The following is a 25,736-nucleotide window of genomic DNA, read 5'->3' as shown; positions in this document are numbered from 1 at the left end:
AAGCGCCTTGGGACGTTTCACTATGTTAAAGGCGCTATATAAATAAAAGTTGTTGTTGTTGTACATAGATGGAAGATTAAAGCATCCCCATCAAGCGACTATGGAGCTCCTAATCAGACCCTGGAGCACATCATTGAGTACTGCCCTCAGAGGGAATTCGCAGTCAGCCGACAAGATAGCTACACTGTTACATCGGAAGCTTTGGCCTGGATATCCAACTTAGATCTTGACATTTACTTTGTTCTCTGCTACGACCGTACGAAAGAAGATGAGAAGGTGAGATACGGAAGGGCAGCTGCATTGGGAAATAAGCATTGGAGGAGCAAAATAAGTGAAAAGGACGGAATCAGAAAAGGTTTATTGATCTGATCCTCTTAAAGAAGTACTCTTTCTTTCAATGGAAAATATTGTACTGCTTGGCTTAGAAGGCCAGGAGGCATTAGGACCTAGCGGAATCCTCCCGAGCAATGACTCTGCTGTAAATATAGCAGATTCATTACACACGCACTCACTCACTTCACTGGGAGTAGCGGGCAGCTTCCAAAGACATGCACTCCAAGTGCAAGGAATGCCCGCATTATTTGCTGGCCCCATTGCAGCCACTGAACGTTACTTGACGAAGATGGAGTGTCGCGGGGGCTGAATCCCGACACCTCTGGGAGACGGCTCGTTCCACAGGATTTCCCGTCAACGCTCGGCTTGACTTTTTAATTGGTGGAGCCTCTCCGTCCTCTCTTCAAATGCTTCAGCTGTGCAAGCTCACCGACTCGCTGCTGATCAGCAACTCCCGGTCGGCCTGCGACGACGGGCTGCTCTCCGGAGAGGGGGTGACGTTCTGCATCAACGTGTCGAAGCAGCAGCCCTTCCCGGGGCTGAGGATCGGCATCCTGCGGGTGCCCGTCTTCGACGACCCGGCCGAGAACATCCACAAGTACTTCGACCGGTGCGCCGACGCCATCGAGGGAGCCGGGAAGGCGGGCGGCAAGACCCTGGTGTACTGCAAGAACGGCCGCAGCAGGTCGGCGACCATTTGCACCGCCTACCTCATGAAGTACCGGCACCTTTCCCTCCGGGAGGCCTTCGAGGTGGGTGATCTGTAAACAGACTGCACTGTGGAGTGAGGCCGGCTGGGAATTCCCAATGGATAATGCCCTCACCATGTGTTGCTTATGTGGCTCATGCCCCGCTCTCTGTGTTGTTCTGTAACGCAAGGGCAGCTTAGAATCAGAGCAGGCAGTAGGAGGCCATTCGGCCCATCCTGTTTGTGCTGGCTCTACGGTAGAACTATCCAGTTAGTCCCACTCTTTCCCCATAGCCCTGTACATTTTTCCTTTTCAAGAATTTATCCAATCCCCTTTTGAAACTTACTATTGAATCTACTTCCATCGTCCTTTCAGGCAGGGCGTTCCACACCAGAGCAACTCGCTGCGTAAAATAAATTCTCCTCATCTCCTCACAGTGCTTTGAGACGCCTGGTGGTTGTGAAAGGCGCTATATAAATGCAAGTTTTTCTTTCTTTATAAATCACTGGTTTGGTCTCAGCTGGTGTATTGCGATCAATTCTGAGCAACACACTTTAGGAATTATGTTAAGGCCTTAGAGAGGGTGCAGAGGAGATTTATTGGTATGTTCTGTGCCCTGTGGTTGTCACCCCTCCTGCCAGAGCAAACAGTTTCTCCCCATCTATTTTATCAATACCCTTCATGATTTTAAACACCTCTATTAAATCTCCCCTCAACCTTCTCTGCTCTAAGGAGACAATCCCAGTTTCTCCAGATAACTGATGTCCCACATCCCTGGTAACATACCAATAAATCTCCTCTGCACCCTCTCGAAGGCCTTGACATCATTCCTAAAGTGTGGTGCTCAGAATTGATCGCAATACACCAGCTGAGACCAAACCAGTGAGTTATAAAGAAAGAAAAACTTGCATTTATATAGCGCCTTTCACAACCACCAGGCGTCTCAAAGCTCTTTACAGCCAATGAAGTACTTTTGCAGTGTGGTCACTGTTGTAATGTGGGAAATGCAGCAGCACAACTTGTGCACAGCAAACCCCCACAAACAGCAATGAGATAATGTTTTTGTTTTGCTGATTGAGGGATAAATATTGGCCAGGGCACCAGGGAGAACTCACTTGCTCTTCTTCGAAATAGTGCCATGGGATCATTTGCATTCACAGAGAAGGCAGACAGGGCCTCGGTTTAACATCTCATCTGAGAGATGCCACCTCCGAAAGTGCAGCGCTCCCTCAGCACTGCAGAGGGGTGAAAGCCTAGATTTTTTGTGCTCAAGTCCTTGGAGTGGGACTTGAAAACCCACAACCTTCGGACTCAGGGGTGAGTGTGCTACCCACTGAGCCACGGCTGAAAGATCTACCCTAACTTCTTGGTGAAAAGGCAAAGTCTTTTTATAACCAACTTCTTTCTGCTCTGTTGTTTCTGGGATGTGGTCCAATGGGGGCCAGCAGCCCTCCAGCAGCTATTCAAGCATGGAGGGCATCACAGCTGTAGCCCAACTTAGGCCTCGCTTGATTGTTGACACATTTGCTCTCCAGCAGCAATCACAGGATAGTGATCAGGAGGAACCCAACTCTCCCACCACAGCCTGGGGGCACTGAGGCCACTCGTAGAAGCCTTGACTGAGATCAGCTCCGTTGGCACACATAGGAGATCGAACCTGGCACCTGCTGACATGTGTCTTGGTGCTTGCACCTCCTGATTGCTGTCCAGCGACCCTTGCTTGATAGTGTGGACATGTGGACATCGTGTGAAGACGGGTGCCGGTTTCCATGACGACCCCTACCCGTGACTGTTGAAGATTGAGGGGATGATCTGATCGTGGTCTTTAAAATGTTAAAAAGGCTCTGAAAAGCTGGCTACAGATAAACTATTTCCTCTGGTGGGGGTGTCAAGAATAAGGGGGCATAATGTGTACAATTTTAGTCTCCTTACCTAAGGAAGGATAAACTTACCTTAGAGGGAGTGCAATGAAGGTTGACTGTTGTATACGTGTGTACGCGTAAATAACTGACCAACTGAGCCAGGAGAAATGTAACTTAACTTAACTGTGCTTTTATACAACCCAAAATGGAGTCCCCAAACCTGCATGAACCAGCATGAGTACAGCAACTGTGAATAGCTCCCACAAGGTCCTAATGCCCGTCCTGTGAGCTGGAACAAACAGAGTGTGAACACAACATATTTCCCCCCTTTTTAAAACCACAGTCTATGTACAGACAAAGTCCTTGAGATAGCCAGGCTGTGTTCTGATAGGCTGAGACTGGCGTGAAGCTGCGGTGTTTTTTTCGAGGTTATCGGTTGGGAAACAGAATGGTGGCTCTGTTCCATCCTGCTGGTCTGTTGGTCTATGAGTTGGGATCAGTCTACGAGCATTCCATCAAGTTCCATCCTTGAGCTCGTAGGTGTGAGGGCTGAACTTTTGCTCGATTTGTTTTGTAAGCGAAAATGCAGATGCGAGCTTATGACTCCAGTCTGAGCGCTTAACTCTGACCCAATCTTCATTCTTCAGTTGGGGCTTTTGAGCGCGTCGTTTTGTGTCAGTGTACGACTTTGTTTTTCGTTGGCGTTCCGAAATCTGGGATGCGAGTGTGGTTATCTTTGCGCTAGGTTTGGCTGGGGGTTTGAGAATGTCCAGTAGCCAGCAAAGATTCCGCCCAATCATGAACTCAGTGGGTGTCTTCCCCGTTAGCGAGTGCTTTGTCGAGCGGTATGTGCAGAGAATGGTTTGAACCGCTTCATCGAATATTTGGCCTGCTGCTAGGTTGGCTTTCAAACCCTCTTTGATGACGCGGTTAAAACGCTCAACACCTCCGTTGCTTTGAGGATTGTACCGAGCAGTCATCATCATAGGTAGTCCCTCGAAATCGAGGAAGACTTGCTTCCACTCCTAAAGTCAGTTCTTTGGTGCCTGAACAGTCCAACACGAGAGCCACAGACCCTGTCACAGGTGGGACAGATATTCGTCGGGGGAAGGGGGGGTGGCACTGATTTACCACACGCTCCTTCCGTTGCCTGCGCCTGATCTCTTCACGCTCGCAGTGTTGAGATTCAAAGAGCTCAACGCTCTCCCGGATGCACTTTCTCCACCTAGGGCGGTCTTCGGCCAGAGTCTCCCAGGCAGGGTACTGAGTGAATGATCAGCCATGATCTTATTGAATGGCAGTGCAGGCTCGAAGGGCCGAATGGCCTACTCCTGCACCTATTTTCTATGTTTCTATGTTTCTATCAGTGGTGATGTCGTACTTCACCAGGGAGGGTTTGAGGGTGTCCTTGTACCGTTTCCGCTGCCCACCTTTGGCTCATTTTCCATGAAGGAGCTCCGCATATAGCAGTTGTTTAGGGAGTCTCGTGTCTGGCATGCGAACTAAGTGGCCTGCCCAGCAAAGCTGATCGAGTGTGGTCAGTGCTTCAATGCTGAAGATGTTAGCCTGGGCAAGGACACTGATATTGGTGCGTCTGTCCTCCCAGGGGATTTGCAGGATCTTGGGGAGACATCGTTGGTGATAAACTTCCAGCGACTTGATGTGTCTTCTATAAGTCATCCATCTCTCTGACCCATATAGGAGGGCGGGAATTACTACAGCCCTGTAGACCATGAGCTTGGTGGTAGGTTTGAGGGCCTGGTCGTCGAACACTCTTTTCCTCAGGTGGCTGAACGCTGCACTGGCGCAATGGAGGCGATGTTGAATCTCCGCATCAATGTCTGCCTTTGTTGACAAGAGGCTCCCAAGGTATGGGAAGTGGTCCATGTTGTTGAGAGCCGCGCCGTGAATCTTGATGACTGGGGGACAGTGCTGTGCGGCGAGGACAGGTTGGTGTAGGATCTTTGTCTTACGGATGTTAAGCGTAAGGCCCATGCTTTCATATGCCTCGGTGAATAAATTGACTATATCCTGGAGTTCAGTCTCCAAATGTGCGCAGATGCAGGCGTCGTCCACGTACTGCAGTTCAATGACAGAGATTTGGGTCGTCTTGGACCTGGCCTGGAGGTGGCATAGGTTAAACAGCTTCCCACTGGTTCCACTCCGGCAGGGAGCTTGTTGACAGTGAGGTGGAGCATGGCAGCGAGAAACATTGAAAAGAGGGTTGGAGTGATGACACTGCCCTGTTTGACCCCAGATCGGACGTGGAATTGGTCTGTAACGGATCCGCTGGTAAGGATCACAGCCTGCATACCGTCGTGGAGTAGTTATAGGAAGATGGCCGCCGGGGTTGCAGCTCCCTAGGGAGCTCCCCTGCCAAAACAACTTGACTCTTGTCATCTCCCACCATCTGACAACTTTTCACCCTCAACCTCCCCCCTCCACTGTCTAAACTTCCCCTAGTCCTAATAGACCCTAATAGAGGGTCCATTTTCTTAATACTTCACTTTAAACCCTAATCCTACAAATCCCACAAATTCGGGCCAAGCTCAGGCACGAACATCCCCTCCCCCTCACCGGCGACGACGACCGAGCAGTAAGGCGATGCGCAACAGCATGACGAGTGAAGAAATTCGCGAACTGGTCGGACACAAACTTTGGTCCATTGTCAGTGATTATGACCTCTGGGAGGTCCCACTTCGTGAACATATGCTGTCCTCTTGTAACGATTTCTGGCCATTGGAATGCAGGCCATCTACAGCAACAAGGAAACGCTGGTGCTGTGGAGCTGCTTCAACTGGAGCAAAGATATCCAACTGAAGTTGTTGCCATGGTCTTTGTGGCCATGGAATGGGCTTCATTGGCACTGGTCGGATGTTTGTGGCCTTTTCGCTCAGACTGCATGCTTCGCAGTGTGAGACAAACTCCTCGATGTGAGTGTCAATCCCAGGCCACCATACTGAATCGCAACATCTCTGCTTCATACGGACAATGCTAGAGTGTCCATCGTGTGTCAGTGAGAGGACACGCTGTTGAAGCGACTTGGGAATTACTGCTCTATCACCACGAGCTAGGCAGCCATCATTCCAAATGGAAAATTCATTGCAAAGTCTGTGGAATGTTTTCAGCTCTTTCGGAATTTGCTTAGGCCACTCAGTCTGGAGGGAGTGGCTCATCTGCTGGAGCGTAGCATCACTCTGTGATTCAGTTTTGAGTTCATCGCAAGAGACAAGTTTTCTGATGAATTGAGTGATGATCGACGTGACATATGTGTCGTCATCTGTGAACGTTTCAGCACCAGAGTCCAAAACAGGTGTTGAGCGGCTGAGCATGTCACTTATGTGATTGCGACTGCCAGCGATATACTGTACATCAAAGTTATACTGATGAAGGCTGATTCGTAGTGGTCTGTGCCCAGATCCAGTTATAGCGAATAGCGTAGTTAATGCTTGGTGATCCGTACGGAGGGTAAATTTCCTGCCATAGAGGTAGATGTGCCAGCATTCGCATGCGTAGATGCAAGTGAGTGCTTCGCATTCCCCTGTAGAGTATTTATGTTCTGCAGATGAGAGCATGTGAGAGGCGAAGGCGACTGGGCGTTCCAGGCCCTCAATCCATTGCGAGAGCACAGTACCCAAGGCGGTGCACGATTTGTTTTGTAAACGAAAGTGCAGGTGCGAGCTTATGACTCCAGTTTGGGCGCTTAACTCTGACCCAATCTCCGTTCTTCAGTTGGGGCTTTTGGCGGTAACTGATAAATCGAGCCAGGAGAAATGTAACTTAACTTAATTGTGCTTTTATATAAACCAAAATGGAGTCTCAAACTGGCATGAACCAGAATGAGTACAGCGACTGTGAATAGCTCCTGCAGGGTCCTAATGCCCGTCCTGTGAGCTGTAACAAACAAATGAACACAACATTGACCAGACTGATTCCTGGGATGGGGCGTATTGTCCTATGAGGAGCGATTGAGTAGACTAGGTCTATATTCACTAGAGTTTAGATGAATGAGAGGTGATCTCATTGAATCATACAACATTTGTACAGGGCTTGACAGGGTAGCTGCAGGCAGGATGTTTCCTCGGCTGGGGGTCACAGTCTGAGAATAAGGAGTCAGCCATTTAGGACTGAGATGAGGAGAAACTTCTTCACTCAGAAGGTGATGAATCTTTGGAATTTTCTACCCCAGAGGGCTGTGGAGGCTCAGTCATTGCGCATATTCAAGACAGAGGTCGATAACTTTTTGGATATTCAGGGAATCAAGGGATATGGGGAGGGTGCAGGAAAATGGAGCTGAGGTGGATCAGCCATGATCTCATTGAATGGCGGCGGAGCAGGCTCGAGGGGCCGAATGGCCTACTCCTGCTCCTAATTCTTATGTTCTTATAATCTTAAAATGAGAGCCAGGCGATGCAGGAGTGAAATCAGGAAACACTTTCTCCCACACAAAGGGTTGTGGCAATCTGCCACTCTCTCCCCCAAGTAGCTGTGGATGCTGGGGGACAATTGAGCTTTCAAGACCGAGATCGATAGGTTATTTGTTCGGTAAGGTCTGAAGGGATATGGAGCTAAGGTGGGTAAATGGAGATGAGGTACATGTCAGTTATGATCTAATTGAATAGTGGAGCAGGCTTAAGGGGCTGAATGGCCTCCTCCTGTTCCTATGACTGAACAGCCTACCAACACCTAATGTGTTGGCTTGTTCATGAAGAATGGCCACTCGAGTGAGGTGCCAATGCTCAGGGTGAGCTACCACCACCGCTGAGTCAGCACCTTCGGGAGAGACGGGGAGGGAAATTGGAGAGGCATAATAGTGGAGTCTGTGGCTGCTATGGAACCTATCCTGTAACGTAAATGGGATGGTTTCCACAGCAACAGGTGGTGGCAGGCAGCCTTCATTTCACTCCAGCATTGTGTATAATGGAGAGATGCACTTTGTTCTTTCAGACTTTAATGTTTTCTGACATGATGTGCTGAATAGATGTAATGCTATTGACCAAATTGCTTTTATAGAAATCAATAAGGAAGGTTTATGACCAGTCGGACTTAAAGAGGGAGGCTCCTCAATTAGTCCCATTACATAAATTAAATTGCTGCGAAGGATAGGTTTAACCTTTTCTTTTCTCACTGTTGATTTATTTGAATATGTTATTTTAAACTGTGATTGCTATTCGCATTTCCAAAATGGTTAACACAAGGCATTTCTTTTTTGTTTGTCTATTGTTTGACACTTGAAGAAATCCATCACCATGTTTCGTCTCCAAGTCAAACAATGGGGAGGTCAGCACAGGGAGGGGTTCGTTGTGCTTGAGCTGAAGTGCACACACTCTCTCTCTCTCTCTGTCTCTGTGTAAGAACATAAGGCACTTACCTAAGCTCAATGAATCTAGGGGTATGTTGGCAAAAAACAAAGCTAAAGGATTGCCAACATTGTGTCGAGGTACTGCTGGGGCTTAGCTTGCTAAAACAACACAGTTCTCCAGCGCAGTGCCTTGGTCAACCTCTCACCGACTCTCCAGCTAAGACCACCTTACCTGTTGGGGCATTGACTTTCAGGGCTATCTGGAGCCGGGTGGGAAGAATCCCGATCCTGGTGATGGGTACACTCCTACGGATCACCTCGGTGAACCAGTCTGACTGGTCGGTCATTCGCAGTGCTATGGAGTCCTGCCAAACTGCACAGGTTGGGTATTGGATTATCGATCAACTTAGTTTCAATCTTTCCATTGCTGAGCATGTCACCTTGGAACCAACTTGACCCCAAAGAGACAGCACTGCTCTGCCTCAAAAGCAGGATTGTCCCTAGCTATCTCCATTGTGGGTAACCAGCTTCCAGTGCCCTGCCGGGGTTTTCGGGGCCAGTTTTGGCGGGGCACAGAGCAGTACCACCCGGAAGAGGTGAGCCGGTGTGCAACGTCTCTGGTTGTGACACTGGCTCGATTTTTGACTCCCCCGCCCCCGACTCGTACGCCCCGCAGCGCGCTCTGCTGTTACCGCATGTGAAAGTGGGCGGTCTGCCCTGAAGCGGCTGCAGAGAGGTCAGTAATGTGCACCTCAGGTAAGTGTGATTGTTTTTTCTTTCATTTTGTTTTTGCGATTTATGTTGTGGTGGCGTGGGCTATGGATTGGGAATGTTTTTGGTGTTTTTTTAAGTTTTTTATTTTTCTCCCCAGGGCTCTCTTCGAGTGCTCCCCGGCCAGTTGTTTAGCAAAAATGTTTCGCATACTGAAAATCCAGCCCAATGGGATTTTCGGCTTTGCATATTTTGGGGCAGTAATGGCGGCGGGGCGGTAAGGTTTGCACCCTGGAACAGTTTGCGCCTCAGTCAGCAAAATTGGGCAGCTGGGCCCTGAGTGTGGGGCAGAGCGCTAAGGGAGGCATTGTACACCTCTCTCAGGGTGCTAGGCCAGCTGAGCAACTGAAAATCCATTGCCAAAGTGCTGGCCTTGGAGAATCCTAAGAGAGGATTCTGTGGAAAAAAAATCGCACTTAAAAACACAGCAAACAATCCCAATATCTTAAACATCCCACAATAAGCTACATCACACAAATAAGACTAAACAAAAGAATCAAGCTTACCTCATTCGTGAATTCCATCACTCATCGCTGCCGCGACAGCCCTGATTTTCCAGGCGGTCCCACCACGGTGCACTATGGGGCGCTATAGGGTCAGCGCACATCAAATTTCACCACGTAGTCGAAACCGGCAGCGGTGCACGCCGGCTCAATGCTCCCGGGCGCTGCTGCTCCCCGCCCCTGCAAAAACGGCAACAAATTCCCCGGCGGGCCACCCACTCGGAAACCATCCCTGCCGCCTTTACTGCCACTTCGGGGCCGGACAGAGGCAGCAACATTGGGAAAACCCAGACCTTGGAGTTTGCACATGCACCCTGGTGAACTCTGAGATTGAGTCTTATGCCACCTCTTCATGAAAACTGATGGAAATGGTGTAGGTGAGTGTCCATGACCTCAGAAACCCACAACCATTCCGAATGAAAATTAAATCCGGCCTCTTCCTTTTTGGTTGCACCATGGGCCTCGAACAAAACCCGATGTGTCTATTGCAGCAACTCAAACAATCACATTTCAGCGCCAATGATAATTTTTGGATGCTGGTATCACAAGGAGACTTGGGCACTTTGACTTTCCAGCATGAACCTGAGCCATTGGCAATTGGAAGGACCTATTGGAGGGTAGCCATATGGTCCTATATGGTGCTGAGCCATACAGAACTGAAAGCTCGAGTGCAACCTGGCCAGTGAGGGGAACCACATCAGCAGGCCTTCCCACTCCTGTCCATTGATCAGTGATGCCTGCTGGGAAGTGAAATCAGCCAATACAGTGCAGGCACACACCTTTCTGCTTAGAAAAGCTCTGGTCCATGCTGGGCTATCAGGGCAGCCTGACTGACTTACTTTGACCCTGTCACTGTGTTTTATTTTTGCAGCTCGTGAAGTCTGCCAGGCCAGCGGTGGAGCCCAATGAAGGTTTCTGGGAGCAGCTTCAAAGATATGAAGGCGAACTTCAATCCAGGCAGATTGGAGCTAATTCTTCAACCAATGGATGAACGCTTCAAGAAGGAGACCAGCCCTTGCACTGAGATAGTTTCGTTGAGATCTGCTTCACTGATATTGTAGAATATATATATTCAAAGTTACTGCTGCTGTAAGGTGGTCAGTTATGCAGCTGTATGGTGTCACTGGTTCACTGTTTGAAGACGAATGTCATTAAGATTGACTGGCTGCGATACATTATGGCACGTCTCGTCAGGTTCTGCAGATCCTGAGCCAATACAGGCCTATAGTAATGGAACATTTTTGGGATGGAAGGTTTGGACATGGGACAAGTCTTGAGGAAGTTACAGGACAAGTGATGCAATGTATTTTTTTGTCGCTAATAGCACCATTCATTTGCACCTTTATAAAACAATGGTTAGCCTAGCAACCATTTGTCATGCCCCATTAATCACTGAATTAAAACTCAGGTCAATTTAAGCTTCCAACTTCCATCTCTCTTTCTCACAGCCTTTCTCGTCTCTCTCCATTCCATCCCTGTTACAATGGTGGTGATGCTCCAAACTCTCCTCTCCTAAGCTTTAAACATACTCTTTCCCCCCGTCTTGTGTTGAAATCAAGAGTCATGCACTGTTTCCTTTCCAAACCCATTCTTTTTGTGGGACTCAAAAAACAGTTTGAACTTCTTACCTCTTTCGCTATATAAATCCACAAGCCTTTAAAACTCAAGTCTTCTATTAATTAATCACTTCTTTTAGTTTTTTCTCATTCTTCCATTCTGCCCAACTTTGGTGGTGCCCTGGACTATGGACCTTGGTCCTTCAGCCTGGCTTCTCAACAATTCTCACCCGAAGCCTGGCTACTTTCTGGAAGAAGTGAACCGATAGCTTCACACCATCAAATGTTTCACGTGTATTCTCATTGTTAGCGGTGATATGCTATTTGTGTCGGCCTACAACTATTTTTTTGCAAACATTAATAAAAGTGCCCCCTGATTAAAGTGAGGGCGGGGGGGGGCACTAAAACTGACATATTAAACAAATTACATTTTTGCCGGTATACTTAAATCAAATTAAAATTTGGTTGCCAGGGGTGATGATGCACTCCAGTTCCTCCGGTGTGCACCTTTCGCGGAAGGCCACGAGCAGGGACATCCTGGCTCGGATGTAACAGCGGAAGAGAGGCAGGCAGTCGGGCTGAATGACCCCCTCAACTGCCCGCTGCCTGGACCGGGTGATGGCCACCTTGGCCGTGCCCAGGAGCAGTCCTACGAGGAGGCCTTCCGACCTGCCTGCTAGCCTCTGCACAGGGTGCCCAAAGATCAGGAGTGTGGGACTAAAGTGCAACCAGAACTTGAGGAGCAGCCCCTTTAAATAATGGAACAGGGGCTGCAACCTCGCACATTCAATAAAAACATGGAAAACGGACTCTTCAAGACCGCAGAAATTGCAGGCGGCCTAGGAGCCCGTGAAACGACTTAAAATCTTATTGCACAGATTGCTCCGTGCAACACCCTCCAGGCCAAGTCCCCAATAAATAGAGGGAGGACTCCTGCATAGAGTGCACTCCATTGGGGACCCCCGCCTCCTCCGATCGGCAAGATGGTGCGCCATGGTGTGTCCGGACGGTAGACGAGGATGGCAAAGTGGAGAGTGTGCAAGAGCAGCCCGTACAGGAATCCCCTCCGCGTAGTGTGTCGGCCTACAACCAGAAACTCCTTTGCTGTTCACTGTGAGTTGAGTTTGAAATTTAATTATGGAATCATAGGGTGAGAAAATGCCCCTTTTTATAGCCCCGTTAGCAAGACATGGGACTGGGGGCGCTACCGCCTCCCGGGAAATTGCCCGGTAGTTTGTGGAGACCACGCCCCGTGGTTAGCGCCCCAGGACCCCGTGCAAATGGCGCTGTATGGCAACCCTTCACCACCCCGCAGGGGAAATCGCCTCACGGGTCGCAAAGCTGCCCAACACCCACTCTCGGGGCGGTGCTTAAACGGGAGTGAACCATCGCCCCGGGCCACCATCTTTTTATGTCGGCTGACTCTCGGGTCGGTTCTACGCTGGAGGCCCTAGCATGGTCCGAGTGAACTCCGTCTTGGATGCCGGCTGTTGGCCCAGTTCCACGCTGCCCTGGTAGCCCAGTGGAGGCCATCAGAGGCCGTGCACAGTACGCAACGGCCCTCCGCTTTGAGCGAAGTGGAAGGACATTGAAGTGTGTCGGTGTTACACGGAGCATCCACGTAGCGCTTGACTCCCCAACCCAGTAGCGCCCAGTTACCATCCCCAATGGAAATGGAGTGTGGGAGATTATGCTCCGCTTCCTTTCAGGGGCGCTAAGGGCAATTCCACACCGGGCGCTAAAAGTCCCGATCCTGGAAGGTTACCGCCTCCAATAGGGCAATTTTGCCCCCATAGATTGTTACAACATGCAAGAAGGACATTCAGCCCATCATGCCTTTGCTGGCTCTTTGAAAGGGCTCCTAATGCAATAGACAGGCAGAACAGACCAGTACAAATACGGAAAGTGACATCGAAGGGTAACTAATGGGCACCAACTGAGTTCTGGAACTCACCAGCTACATTGCGGAGTAAATATAAAGTCGGATGCCTTACAGGCCGGGGATTAACGTTGAAGCCCAAACTGGCACCAGGCCCTCAGTCAAGCAGAGTGTTTTCGTTGATCATGGAATGCTCTGCTCGGCCTGCTCAAGGAGGAGGAAGCCTGCAATGTTTCGATTGGCTTTATTCGGAGAGCAAGGGGCAGGAGAGGGGACTGAAGCCCAGCTTCAGTAATGCCCCACGGCCAAGTAACCTGACAACCCAGGCCCGGAGTCAAATAGAGCAGCAAATCTGCAGAGGGGGGGCCACAGGAAATAAAGAAATGGGCTGCGAGTGGCTGTGTTATAAATCCTTCCAGCTCAGGTCATCATACGATCACTCATGGGCACTTGTTGATACTTCTGATGCCCCCACTCATAAGACCTGGAACACCAATGGGCTGGATTTTGACCAGGAAGGCGGGTTACGGCAAGGCTGGGGGGGGCGGTGGGAAGCGGTTGGGAAAACCGACAAGGCCAGGATTCCCACAAGTCCTGCCAACATTAATGGCAGGACCTGATTTCCTTGCGAGGCCTCGGTTTCCTGCCCACAGTGAGCCAGATGGAGAGGCTGTGGCTGGCAGTGGGCGGGCCTGCGGCACTAGGCCTCACAGAGGAGAGAGGGAGGGATCAGGTGGGGGGGCCGGTGTCGACCTCAGGAGGATAGGGAGAGGGTCGATGAAAAATCGCCGACATTGTGGGATCTGTAGGGGGCCGGGGGAGAAGATAGGGACATTGAGGGTCGTGGGGGGAGGGGGGGTGGGAAATAACACTTTGAGGCTAGCCAACAGATGATTGTAGCCAGCCTGATGCTGATGTTGGGATGGGGTGAGATCGGGGCCAGGCAGCAGAGGGTCGTGGCCGGCCTAACGACTATTGGGGATTAGGTGGAGGCCGGGGTGAGTGATCGGAGGCCTCGTAAGGGGGTCTCCGATCCTGGGGAGTGGGTTATGCAGGGACCCTGGATCCAGGAAGTAGGAATGAAGCCACTTACCTCGCTGTAACTGCCGGGTTTTGCAAAGTGTGTAAAACCCGTCCAACTGCAGTTAAAAACAAAATGGAGGTTAAAAAAGAGGCTTCCAGGCTCATTATAATATTTAAATTGCTGTTCCGCCCACTGGGAGTGGGTTGAACATAAGAACATAAGAACGTGACAAATAGATGCAGGAGTAGGCCATTTGGCCCTTCAATCATGGCTGATCCAATCTCGGCCTCAATTCCACTTCCCTGCCCACTTCCCATAACCCTTGACTCCTTTATCATTCAAAAATCTGTCTACCTCCACCTTAAATATATTCAATGACCCAGCCTCCACAGCTCTCTGGGGCAGCAAATTCCATAGATTTACAACCCTCTGAGAGAAGAAATTCCTCCTCATTTCCGTTTTAAATGGGTGACCCCTTATTCTGAAACTATGCCCCCCTAGTTCTAGATTCCCCCATGAGGGGAAACATCCTCTCTGCATCTACTTTGTCGAGCCCTCTCATTATCTTATACGTTTCAATAAGATTGCCTCTCATTCTTCTAAACTCCAATGAGTATGGGTCCAACCTGCTCAACCTTTCTTCATAAGACAACCCCTTTATCTCAGGAATCAACCTCGTGAACCTTCTCTGTCTGCCCACCCCCGTCCCTCCTCCGTTATAACCGGAAGTGGACGGGTTGGAGGCATGTTCAGGTCGGGAATCCCATTTTAATCAATTTAAGTACCCCATGCCCTCAACCCACCTGTTCTATAGATAAAAATTCTCCACCACCCCCCTCCCCCCTCAGTGACTGTTAAAAAGGCATTGGAGGGTCATTTTCACCATTTTCCAGGGGCAGAAAACTGGTGGTTTGGATTGCCCGCACATTATACAGCCCGCCTGATTTCCCTTCCCATCGGCTGATCGATTACCGCCAGTGTTAAAGCTAACAAGTGTTCCCCTTTAGGCAATGTGCATAAAATAAATCATCTCTGACAAAGCTCCACAGGCCTGCTATAATGGAGCCCAGTTGTTTCCAATTGTTGCAGCTCATTGAGTCTCAGTTGAGGGAAGCGATGTAAGAGTTAGTTAGCCAATCCTCTATCCTTGCTAATATATTACCCCCAACCCTGTGAGGTCTTATCTTGTGCACCTTATCGAATGCCTTCTGGAAATCCAAATGCACCACAACTACTGGTTCTCCCTTATCCACCCTGCTTATTACATCCTCAAAGAGCTCCAGCAAATTTGTCAAACATGACTTCCCCTTTCATAAAACCATGCTGACTCTGCTTGACTGTATTATGCTTTTCCAAATATCCTGCCACTGCTTCCGTTATAATGGACTATCATACCTTTGGTAACTGGTCTATAGTTTCCTGCTTTCGTTTTTAAAATAAGGGCGTTACATTTGCGGTTTTCCAATCTGCTGGGACTGCTCCAGAATCCAGGGATTTTTGGTAGATTACAACCAATGCATCCACTATCTCTGCAGCCACTTCTTTTAAGACTCTAGGATGCAGGACATCAGGTCCGGGACTTGTTCACATTTAGTCCCATTATTTTACCGAGTACTTTTTCTTTAGTGATAGTGATTGTTTTAAGTTCCCCCCTCCCTATAGCCCCTTGATTATCTATTATTGGGATGTTTTTAGTGTCTTCTACTGTGTCTTCTACCATGAAGACAAGTACAAAATATTTGTTCAAAGTCTCTGCCATTTCCCTGTTCCCCATTATTGATTCCCCAGTCTTATCCTCTAAGGGACCAACCTTTACTTTAGCTACTCTCTTCCTTTTTATATACCTGTAGAAGCTCTTACTATCTGTTTTTATATTTCTTGCTAGTTTACTCTCATAACCCATCTTCTCTCTCTTTATTTTTTTTTAGTTGTCCTTTGCTGGCTTTTAAAAATTCCCCAATCCTCTGGTCTCCCACTAATCTTGGCCACTTTTTATGCCATTGATTTCAATTTGATACCATCCTTTACTTCCTTAGTTAGCCACGGGTGATTCTCCCTTTTCTTAAAGTCTTTCCTTCTCACTGGAATATATTTTTGTTGAGAGTTATGAAATATCTCCTTAAATGACTTCCACTGCTTATCAACCATTTTACACTTTAATCTATTTTCTCAGTCCACTTTAGCCAACTCTGCCTTCATACCTTTGTAATCACCTTTATTTAAGATCAGGACACTGGTTTGAGACCCAACTGTCTCACCTTCCAACTGAATTTGAAATTCAACCATACTATGGTCACTCTTTACTAGAGGATCCTTTGCTATGAGATCATTTATTATCCTGCCTCATTACACAATATCAGATCTAAGATAGCTTTCCCTGGTTGGTTCCACAACGTACGGTTCAAGGAAACCATCTCGGATATACTCTGAACTCTTCCTCAGGGCAACCTTGGTCAATTTGCTTTGTCCAATCAATATGAAGATTAAAATCACCCATGATTATTGCAGTTTCTTTTTTATAAGCCTCCATTATTTCTTGATTTATACTCTGTCCAACAGTGTAGCTACTGTTGGGAGGCCGAAAACTGCGCCCACCAATGACTTCTTCCGCTTATTATTTCTTACCTCCACCCAAACTGATTTTACATCTTGATCTTCTGAGCCAATATCACTTCTCATTACTGCACTGATCTCATCCTTTATTACGGGCACATTGTAGAATGCCTTTAGTGCCAGCTGTGGCTTAGTGGGCAGCACTCTCACCTCTGAGTCAGAAGGTTGTGGGTTTGTGTCCCAGTCCAGGGACTTGAGCACAAAAATCTAGGCTGATACTCCAGTGCAGTGCTGAGGGAGTGCTGCACTCACAGAGGTGGATGTGATGTTAAACCGAGGCTCCACCTTGTCTCTCAAGTGGATGTAAAAGATCCCGTGGCACTATTTTGAAGAAGAACAAGGGAGTTATCCCTGGTGCTCAGGCCTTAATCAACTTTAAAAAAAACAGCTGATCTGGTTATTATCACATTATTGGGGTTTGGGGTGTATGGGGGGGATGGGGGGTGGTTGTTGTTGCACCGTCCACCCTGCCTGGCTTTTGGGAGGCCTGATTGATATTATGGTTCAGCTTCATTCGCATTGAACGGGCTGATTAGCAGCATCATCCGTAGCTCAGTTGCTCGGGTTATTTATTGGATTCTGTCTTGCTGGTCGTAGCACACAGAGGGTAAAGGTCAGTAACTGCTAATTGTTCTTGCAAGGTATATGCAATAAACATTATGGTCTGGCTAATTTTCACACTTCAAGGCAGGGACATGTATCGTTCAGGAGGGCCTTGGTCTGTTTAGCTTGATGGCTGCCATTGGACTAAGGTGGGGGCATGTCTTAAATTAGTGGCTTGATTATGTTAATTTATGCTGATTTGCACATTAATAAAGGCATGCAGTGTTCACACCCCATTATTTTTCTAGCAGGATTCGGTCCAACATGTTTAAATGACCAAATAATTCAATTCATACCTACTGACCCACAGGAGCTCCAGGCTTGGTCCACATGTGTTTGAAGACTGTGAGCGACGACCAATTTAATGTCGTTAATGAGGGATAGTTTTATTTTAATATTCCTTTGAAGGCTTCTGAATGATATATCACTGGCTGAATTCATACCCGTCTGAAGCCAGCAGAGACTGAGCTAATTTAGTGGCTCCCTGTTAGTATTCCACCAGGTAAAGAGTGAGGAACCCAGTTTAAAGGATTAACTTTAGGTTAAGAGTTAGTGGAAGAGAATAGTAAACTGCAGTAAATACACTGCACTGAGTACCTGTTCAACATTAAATAACTTTCTTGGTTTATAGCCTGAGCCTTGATCTGACGAAATGTAAATGAATCCACTAACAAAGACAAGGCGATCACGTGGAGGCATGTGATGTACTACAGTAAGTCGGAGCACAGTGACGAGAGCTCGCTACATCTACCTTGCTATCCCAAATCATGTGCAGTACAGTTAGATTTAGAAGTAAGTTGCTTCTATTCTACACCAGCAAATGTGCCCTAACAGCAAACTGAGAAGATCACCCTGTCTTCAGCAGATCACTGCTCCAGTGTGCTAGCTACATTTTCCACACCACACAAACCCTTTATTCCATAAATCAGGGTCTCATGGGCTAGTTTTGCCTGTCTAAATGGCTCAGAGAGGAATTTTCTGGATTTTCCTCCCTAATTAGCCTGGGATTTCAGTTTTTTTTGCCTCTCCCAGGAGATCACATGGCTCCGGGTGGGTAAGGGGTGTATGTCGCGTGATGCTTAGCGCATCAAAACAATATGGGACAGACTGGATGGACCAGTTAGCCTTATCCTGGCTGACATTTCAGTATGTCCTTGTGTATCCGGATGTGGTTGGTTAGTTCCTGTCAATTTAAGGACTGAAGTTCTGTGTTAGGGTTAGAGTTGGTGTATCGGGGGCACACATGCTTGTGTCTAGTGCTTTTCACACTGCTGGTGCAGAGGGGGGAACTCCCCTGGCTCTTACACTGTTCCCTCCTTTACAGATAGTACTCTCAGTGCGATTCATACCAAGCGCTGGAAACTGTTGAATCTTTCTTGTTGCCTTGCGCTGAGAGCATCCAATTCACCGGAAGGAAGGAGAACCACTCCCTTTCCTGAGAGAGCCTTGCAGATCATGCTAAGGCCGGAGATGAGAAGGAAACATAGGATCAGTAGAAGGCCATTTAGCCCCTCGAGCCTGTTCTGCCATTCAATCAGATCACGGCTGATCTGTACCCATCATAGCATCATCATCATCATGGGCAGTCTCTCCGAATTGAGGAAGACTTGCTTCCACTCTAAAAATAAGTCCTTAGGTTACTGAACAGTCCAATACGAGAACCATGTACAGTAGACACCTCAAGTCGCTGGAGAAATACCACCAACTATGTCTCCGCAAGATCCTACAAATCCCCCCGGGGGATGTTAGCGTCCTCAATCAGGCCAACATCCCCAGCATTGAAGCACTGACCACACTTGATCAGCTCCGCTGGGCAGGCCACATTGTTTGCATGCCTGACATGAGACTCCCAAAGCATCTGTACCTCAACTCCATTTACCTACCATTGCTCCATATTCCTTGCTACCTTTAACAATAAAAATCTCTCGCTCTCAGTCCTGAGAGCTCTAATTGTCCCCGTGCATCTATTGCCTTCTGGGGAAGAGAGTTCCAGATTTGAAGTACCCTCTGTGGGAAAAAGTGCTCCCTGATTTCCCTCCTGAATGGCCAGCTCTAATTTGAAGATTCTGCCCATCTGTTTTAGATTTCCCCACCGGAGGAAATTGTTCCTTTGTTCCCGCCCCAGCGAATCACTCGATCATTTTAAATACCTCAGTTAGATCACCCCGTAACCTTCTAAACTCACCGAAATAAAAGCCAAGTTTCGGCAACCTCATAATTTGACCCTTGTAGCCGATAGACTGGCTTGAAATAATATATAAAATAAAAAAGCAAAATACTACAAATGTTGGAAATCTGAAATAAAAACTGAAAATGCTGGAAATCTCAGCAGGTCGGGCAGTATCTGTGGAGAGAGAAACAGAGTTAACGTTTCAGGTCGATGGCCTTTCGCCAGAACTGAAAAAGATTAAAGATGCAACAGGTTTTAAACAAGTGTGGGGGCAGGGAAAGGGGAAGGGAGGAAAGAACAAAAGGGAATGTCTGTGATAGGACGGGAGGGAGGAGAGATTCTGGGCTAGAAATTCATTATAAACCAGGAATGGGTGATATCTTTAGAAAAGTTTGAGAATTAGTGCTAGGCACTAATGCCTGAGACTGCATGCAAAATTCATTCTCACTGCTCAAAAAAATGTTTGAAAAGATTGTAACAGAGGCTGTGGTTCTCGTATTGGACTGTACAGCCACCTAAGAACTCATGCTAAGTGTTGAAGCAAGTCTTCCTCGATTCCGAGGGACTGCCTATGATGATGATATGATGATGATGATTGAAAAGAAATCATCTTAAAGGCCGAGCTCCATGGCGTTAAACTCAAAGAGTGGATCAATATCGGGTGCAGTCTAATCTCAACTCATGATTGCCATAGGCTTTTCCCAGTACTTAAAGGGGAGGTTCATTGATACTGCAGCAGCTCAGTCTCAGCACTGCTGGCTGTGCAGCTGCCTCAGCAAGGAGAACCATAAGAAGGAGAAGGAGCTGGAGGACGTAAGCAGGTGTGCTCATGGCAGGTCCACCTCAGGCGGGTGGTCAGGGTGAGTGAATGCTTCAACAAATGCTTCATACCACCATCTGTACCACAGCCTTCACACTCTGCCCAAAGCACCACAACCCCCAGCACTCACCCACCAACAATCGCTACCTACAAACACTCACACCCACATAACACACCTTGCACACAATGACAGCTATTCAACTATGGCAGGCACAAGTGTCATTAGTTATTAGAATGATTGTGATTTGTGTGATATATTTATGAATGGCGTTACAATATTTTGTGGTTTCTCTCATTTCACCTTTGTGCCCAGGAGGACGCTGTGATATGGCAATACACAAGGATAGTACGATAGGCATGTAGTGAGTAAAAGGGATCTCCTGGTGAGAACCCTGAGAACCCTGAGAACCCTGATATCCCTCCTCATCCCTCTGAACATATGTTCCCGCATTTCTAGCTGCCTATGCTCCCTCCGCCGTAGATCCTGGAGGACAAGGTGGCATGCCAATACACCCCCCATTAATATTGCCAGACGTAGCAGTTTGAATCGTTGAACAAAAAAATGTAGCCACTTTGTACTTGTCAGAACAATGCTGAGAAAAAAGAACCCTTGTATTTACTCATGCAAACTCATCCGCTAGCAGAAGCTGACTGGAGACCATAGAAACTAACCTGCCCTGACAGCTGGGAATGATTAATGCGGATGCCTTTAAATAACATCCCTGGAGCTGGCTTCCTGCAGCTGTGCGCCTTATCTCCCTGCCGCTGTCTGGTCGAGGTGCAATGGTAAGTGTCCATAATGAATTTTGCAGATCAGCCACCCAGTGAACGTTGCACGCGCACTGACGTCACCATATGCTTGCCATTGGAATCCCCGGTGGTACCGCGTATTGGCGTCGCAACGTGGGGTCCGTATTTGCCGTGCGCCTCCAGGTTTGCCTCGCTCCGGCGCTATTGCAACAGCGCCCCGTTACCGGCTTCTGCAGGTGCTAACGGGAGGCACTAGCCAACTGTATTTTCCCCAAAGGTATGATAGTAAAAAGCAAAAGGTATGATGGCAATGGAACAAGTAAAAAAGCAAAAGATGAGGCCAGAAGAACTGTAAATAAGAATGGCAGAGTCATCAACAGATGCGTGTGAAAAAATAGCGGCAGAGGTTATGGTCTGCAATTGTTGAACTCGATGTTGAGTCCAGAAGGCTGTAAAGTGCCTAATCGAAACACGAGGTGCTGTTCCTCGAGCTTGCATTGAGCTTCATTGGAACAGTGTAGGGGGCCAAGGACGGCGAGGTCAGAGTGGGAGTGGAGTGGGGAATTAAAGTGACCGGCGACCGGAAACTCGGGGTCACACTTACAAACTGAACTGACGTGTCCCGCAAAGCGGTCACCCAATCTACGTTTGGTCTCCCCAGTGTAGAGAAGACCACATCGTGAGCAGCGAATACTGTATACTAAATTGCAAGAATTACAAGTAAATCGTTGTTTCACCTGGAAAGAACGTTTGGAGCCCTGGACAGTGGGCACGGAGGAGGTAAAAGGGTTAAGTGTTGCATAGTCTGCGCTTGCACGGGTAGATGCCATGGGAAGGCAAGGGGGTGCTGGGTTGTTGGAGGAGTGGACCAGGGTGTTGCGGAGGGAGCGGTCCCTTCGAAATGCTGAGAGGGGAGGGGAGGGGAAGATGTGATTGGTGGTGGGATCATGCTGGAGGTGGCGGAAATGCCAGAGGATGTTTCGTTGAATGTGGAGGCTGGTGGGGTGAAAGGTGAAGACAAGGGGAACCCAGTCGTGGTTCTGGGAGGGAGGAGAAGGGGTGAGAGCAAAAGTGCGGGGAATGGAACGGACACGGTCGAGCGCCATGTCAACTGCGGTAGAGGGGAATCCACGGTTGAGGAAAAAGGAAAACATATTGAAAGCACTAGTTTGCATGGTGGCATCATTAGAATAGATGCGACGGAGACAGAGAAACTGGGAAGTGGAATAGAGTCCTTACAGGAAGCGATGTGGGAGGAAGTGTAGTCCAGCCAGCTGTGGGAGTCAGTGGGCTTATAGTGGATGTTTGTCGAAAGCCTATCCCCAGAAATGGAGACAGGGAAGGAAAGAGTTGGAGATGGACCATGTGAAGGTGAGGGAAGGGTGAAAATTGGAAGCAAAGTGAATGACAGGGCAAGAGCAGGAAATGGCACTGATACAGTCATCAATGTACCAGAAAAAGAGGTGAGGGAGGGAACCGGAGTAGGATTGGAACAAAGAATGTTCCACATATCCCACGAAAAGTCAGGCACAGCCTGGGTTCCCATAGCAACACCATTAATTTGGAGGAAGTGAGTGGAGTCAAAGGAGAATATATAAAATAATCTGGCTGGATAGTCTAGAACTAGGGGTCATAGTCTCAGGATAAGGGATTGGCCATGTAGGAATGAATGAGAAAACATTTCTTCACTCAAAGGGATGTTAATCTTTGGAATTCTCTACCCCAGAGGGAAAGAAAGAAAGATTTGCATTTATATAGCGTCGTTCTCAACCTCCGGATATCCCAAAGCACTTTACAGCCAATGAAGTACTTTTTCGAAGTGTCGTCATTGTTGTAATGTAGGAAACGCGGCAACCAATTTGCGCACAGCAAGCTCCCACAAACAGAAACGTGATAATGACCAGATAATCTGTGTTAGTGATGTTGATTGAGGGACAAATATTGGCCAGGACACCAAGGATCACTCTCTTGCTATTTTTCAAAATAGTGCCATGGGATCTTTAATGTCCACCTGAGAGAGCAAACTCTGTTTAACATCTCATCTGAAAGGCTGCACCTTCTACAGTGCAGCACTCCCTCGATACTGCACTGGAGTATTAGCCTAGAATTTGTGCTCAAGTCGCTGGAGCGGAACTTGAACCCATAACCTTCTGACTCAGAGGTGAGGGTGCTACCCACTGAGCCACAACTGGTGGTGGGTTGGGCCTGTGGATGCTCAATAATTGAGTAATTTCAAGGCTGAGATCGATTGATGTTTGGACTCTAGGGGAATCAAAGGATATGGGGAACGAGTGGGAACGTGGAGTTGAGGTCGAAGATCAGCCATGATCTTATTGAATGGAGGAGCAGGCTCAAGGGGTTGTACTCCTACTCCTATTTCTTATGTTTGTTTTGTAATCTAACTGGATTGAAACCTAGAATGAAAGGCAGAAGGCCAGTGTACTAACTCAATACAAAGCCCCCAATTATCCCTGCACTCCCAGGCTAACATTCCTCGTTTCATCCGTCAAGATCTGATACTGGTTCTTCCCATTCACTTAATCACAAAGGAAGATGGTTGTAGTTGTTGGAGGTCAATCATCCCAGCTCCAGGACATTGCTGCAGGGCAGTGTCCTAGGCCCAATCATCTTCAACTGCTTCATCAACGACCTTCTCTCCATCATAAGGTCAGAAGTGAGAATGTTCGCTGATGATTCCACAGTGTTCAGTTCCATTCGCAACTCCTCAGAAAATAAAATTGTTCATGCCCGCATACAGCAAGACCTGGATGATATTTAGGCTTGGGCTGATAAGTGGCAAGTAACATTCACATCACACAAGTGCCAGGCAATGACCATCTCCAACAAGCAAGAGTCGAACCACCTCCTCTTAATATTCAAAGGAATTACCATCGTTGAATTCCCCACCATCAATATCCTGGGGGGCTCACCATTGACCAGAAACTTAACTGAACCAGCCACATAAATACTGTGGCAACAAGAGCGGGTCAGAGGCTGGGAATTCTGCGATGAGTGTCACACCTCCTGACTCCCCAAAGCCTTTCCACCATCTGCAAGGCAAAAGTCAGGAGTGTAATGGAATAATCTCCACTTGCCTGGATAAATGCAGCTCAAGACGCACTCAAGAAACTCAACACCATCCAGGATAAAGCAGCCCGCTTGATTGGGACCCCATTGGAACCTTCAACATTCACTCCCTCCACCACCGGCGCACCGTGGCTGCTGTGTGTACCATCTACAAGATGCACTGCAGCAACTCACCAAGGCTACTTCGGCAGCACCTCCCAAACCCGTGACCTGTACCACCTAGAAGGACAAGAGCAGCAGGCGCATGGGAACACTACCACCTCCAAGTTCCTCTCCGAGTCACACCACCCTGACTTGGAAATATATCGGCGTTCCTTCATTGTCGCTGGATCAAAATCCTGGAACTTCCTCCCTAACAGAACTGTGGGAGCACCTTCACCACAAGGACTGCAGTAGTTCAAGAAGGCAGCTCACCACCACCTTCTCAAGGGCAATTAGGGATGGGCAATAAATGCCGGCCTTGCCAGCGACACCCACATCCCGGAACAGATTTTTTAAAAAGGCACACGCAAACACAGACACATAGAAACACACACACACAGAAATACATATCCTCTTTTAGATTTTTTATTAATGCGTACGTTACAATTCCAACAAGAACAAACTTTAAACTCTATTGAAGCATTTACAGAAATTTAATAATTAATATTTTTTTGTTGTAAATCTTATTTAAAACTACCAAAAAGCCAGAAAAAAAAACAATTACCCAAATACAAAAAAAAAGCAACTTATAAAAGTTCAGCACTGCGAACCACACACACACTGGAATACATGCTTTAAAAATGAATGGCAATCAGACTGAATAGCTTTAAAGGGCTGGAGTATCACACACTTGCCTCTCAACCATCTCCACTTTATTGGGACATCCTGATTTGATAATTCTATCTCAATCCTCTCCCACTGTTACTTTCCCCTTTAGTTGTGGAAGGATGTTACAGGGTTTTAAAATGCTCCACTTCTTTCCTCTGAGCTGTGTTACTTTCTTTTGATTCTGAGACACGTCTATTTGGGAGTTTGTGTTGGTTTCTGGGGCTGGATCTCGTAAAGGGGCTCAGGTTTTTGTTTCTATTTTGCCCCCTCCCTTTTAAAATGTAGTTTAATTATCCTTTCCATTAATTGTCAGATACTGGATATTAACACAGCTAACTCTGGCCTCTTTTCTTTACCAATTTGGTTTTATGGTTTTGAATTTGTGGAAACTATAACAATTCATTAAACTCATTATAAGCACATAAATAATAGTAATTTAAAAAGTGACAATATCAGGTTATTTGAATATTCATGGAACTTCAAATGATAAAATAAAGGTTCCCTATTCTGGCCAGTTGTTCCTGCTTGCTGGGGCCTATGTCCTGATTTTATTATTTATTCTCAATTTTTAAGGTTTGTGTCCCTGATTTTCTCTATTTGTTCTCAATGTTTTTAGGCCTGTGTCCTTGATTTTCTTCCTGACTTTTGGTACTATGTACTGATTGTGGCTGGCTGTCCTGATTTCTTGAGGCTTGTGCCCTGGTTTTGAAGTTCAGAGGTTGAGAGGTAAGGCATCACACAGCCAGAGCTTTTGGTTTTCCCATGAATCCTTCGAGGACTGCGCAGGCACCACCACAAAATCACACAGATTTGGGATTCTGCTCCTCAGGCCAGAATTCCTATATAATTGTTCGCAGGGATTTGAAACACAGCAGATGGAAAAGTGAGCAGTTCCGACTGTGAACGCTTTGAAAATGCTTCGTCGGGACTGAAAGGGATTCAGTTTCCAGAAGTTAACCAGCTA

The 25,736-nt window shown here is 47.6% G+C and overlaps 1 protein-coding gene across 1 annotated transcript; it reads left to right on the top strand.

Annotated features, from left to right (window-relative positions):
- Positions 1-740: 740 nt before the first annotated feature.
- dusp28 (dual specificity phosphatase 28) lies at positions 741-10,877 on the top strand. Its single transcript, XM_070882195.1, has 2 exons — positions 741-1,085; positions 10,332-10,877. The coding sequence occupies exons 1-2, from the start codon at positions 741-743 to the stop codon at positions 10,449-10,451; spliced, it is 465 nt and encodes a 154-aa protein (XP_070738296.1). The 3' UTR covers positions 10,452-10,877.
- The last annotated feature ends 14,859 nt before the right edge of the window (positions 10,878-25,736 follow it).

The sequence above is a fragment of the Pristiophorus japonicus genome, chromosome 6 (assembly GCF_044704955.1).
Source record: "Pristiophorus japonicus isolate sPriJap1 chromosome 6, sPriJap1.hap1, whole genome shotgun sequence".
Taxonomy (NCBI): domain Eukaryota; kingdom Metazoa; phylum Chordata; class Chondrichthyes; family Pristiophoridae; genus Pristiophorus; species Pristiophorus japonicus.
The sequence above is the reverse complement of the archived record's forward strand: the minus strand, read 5'-3'. Positions and strand labels throughout refer to the sequence as shown.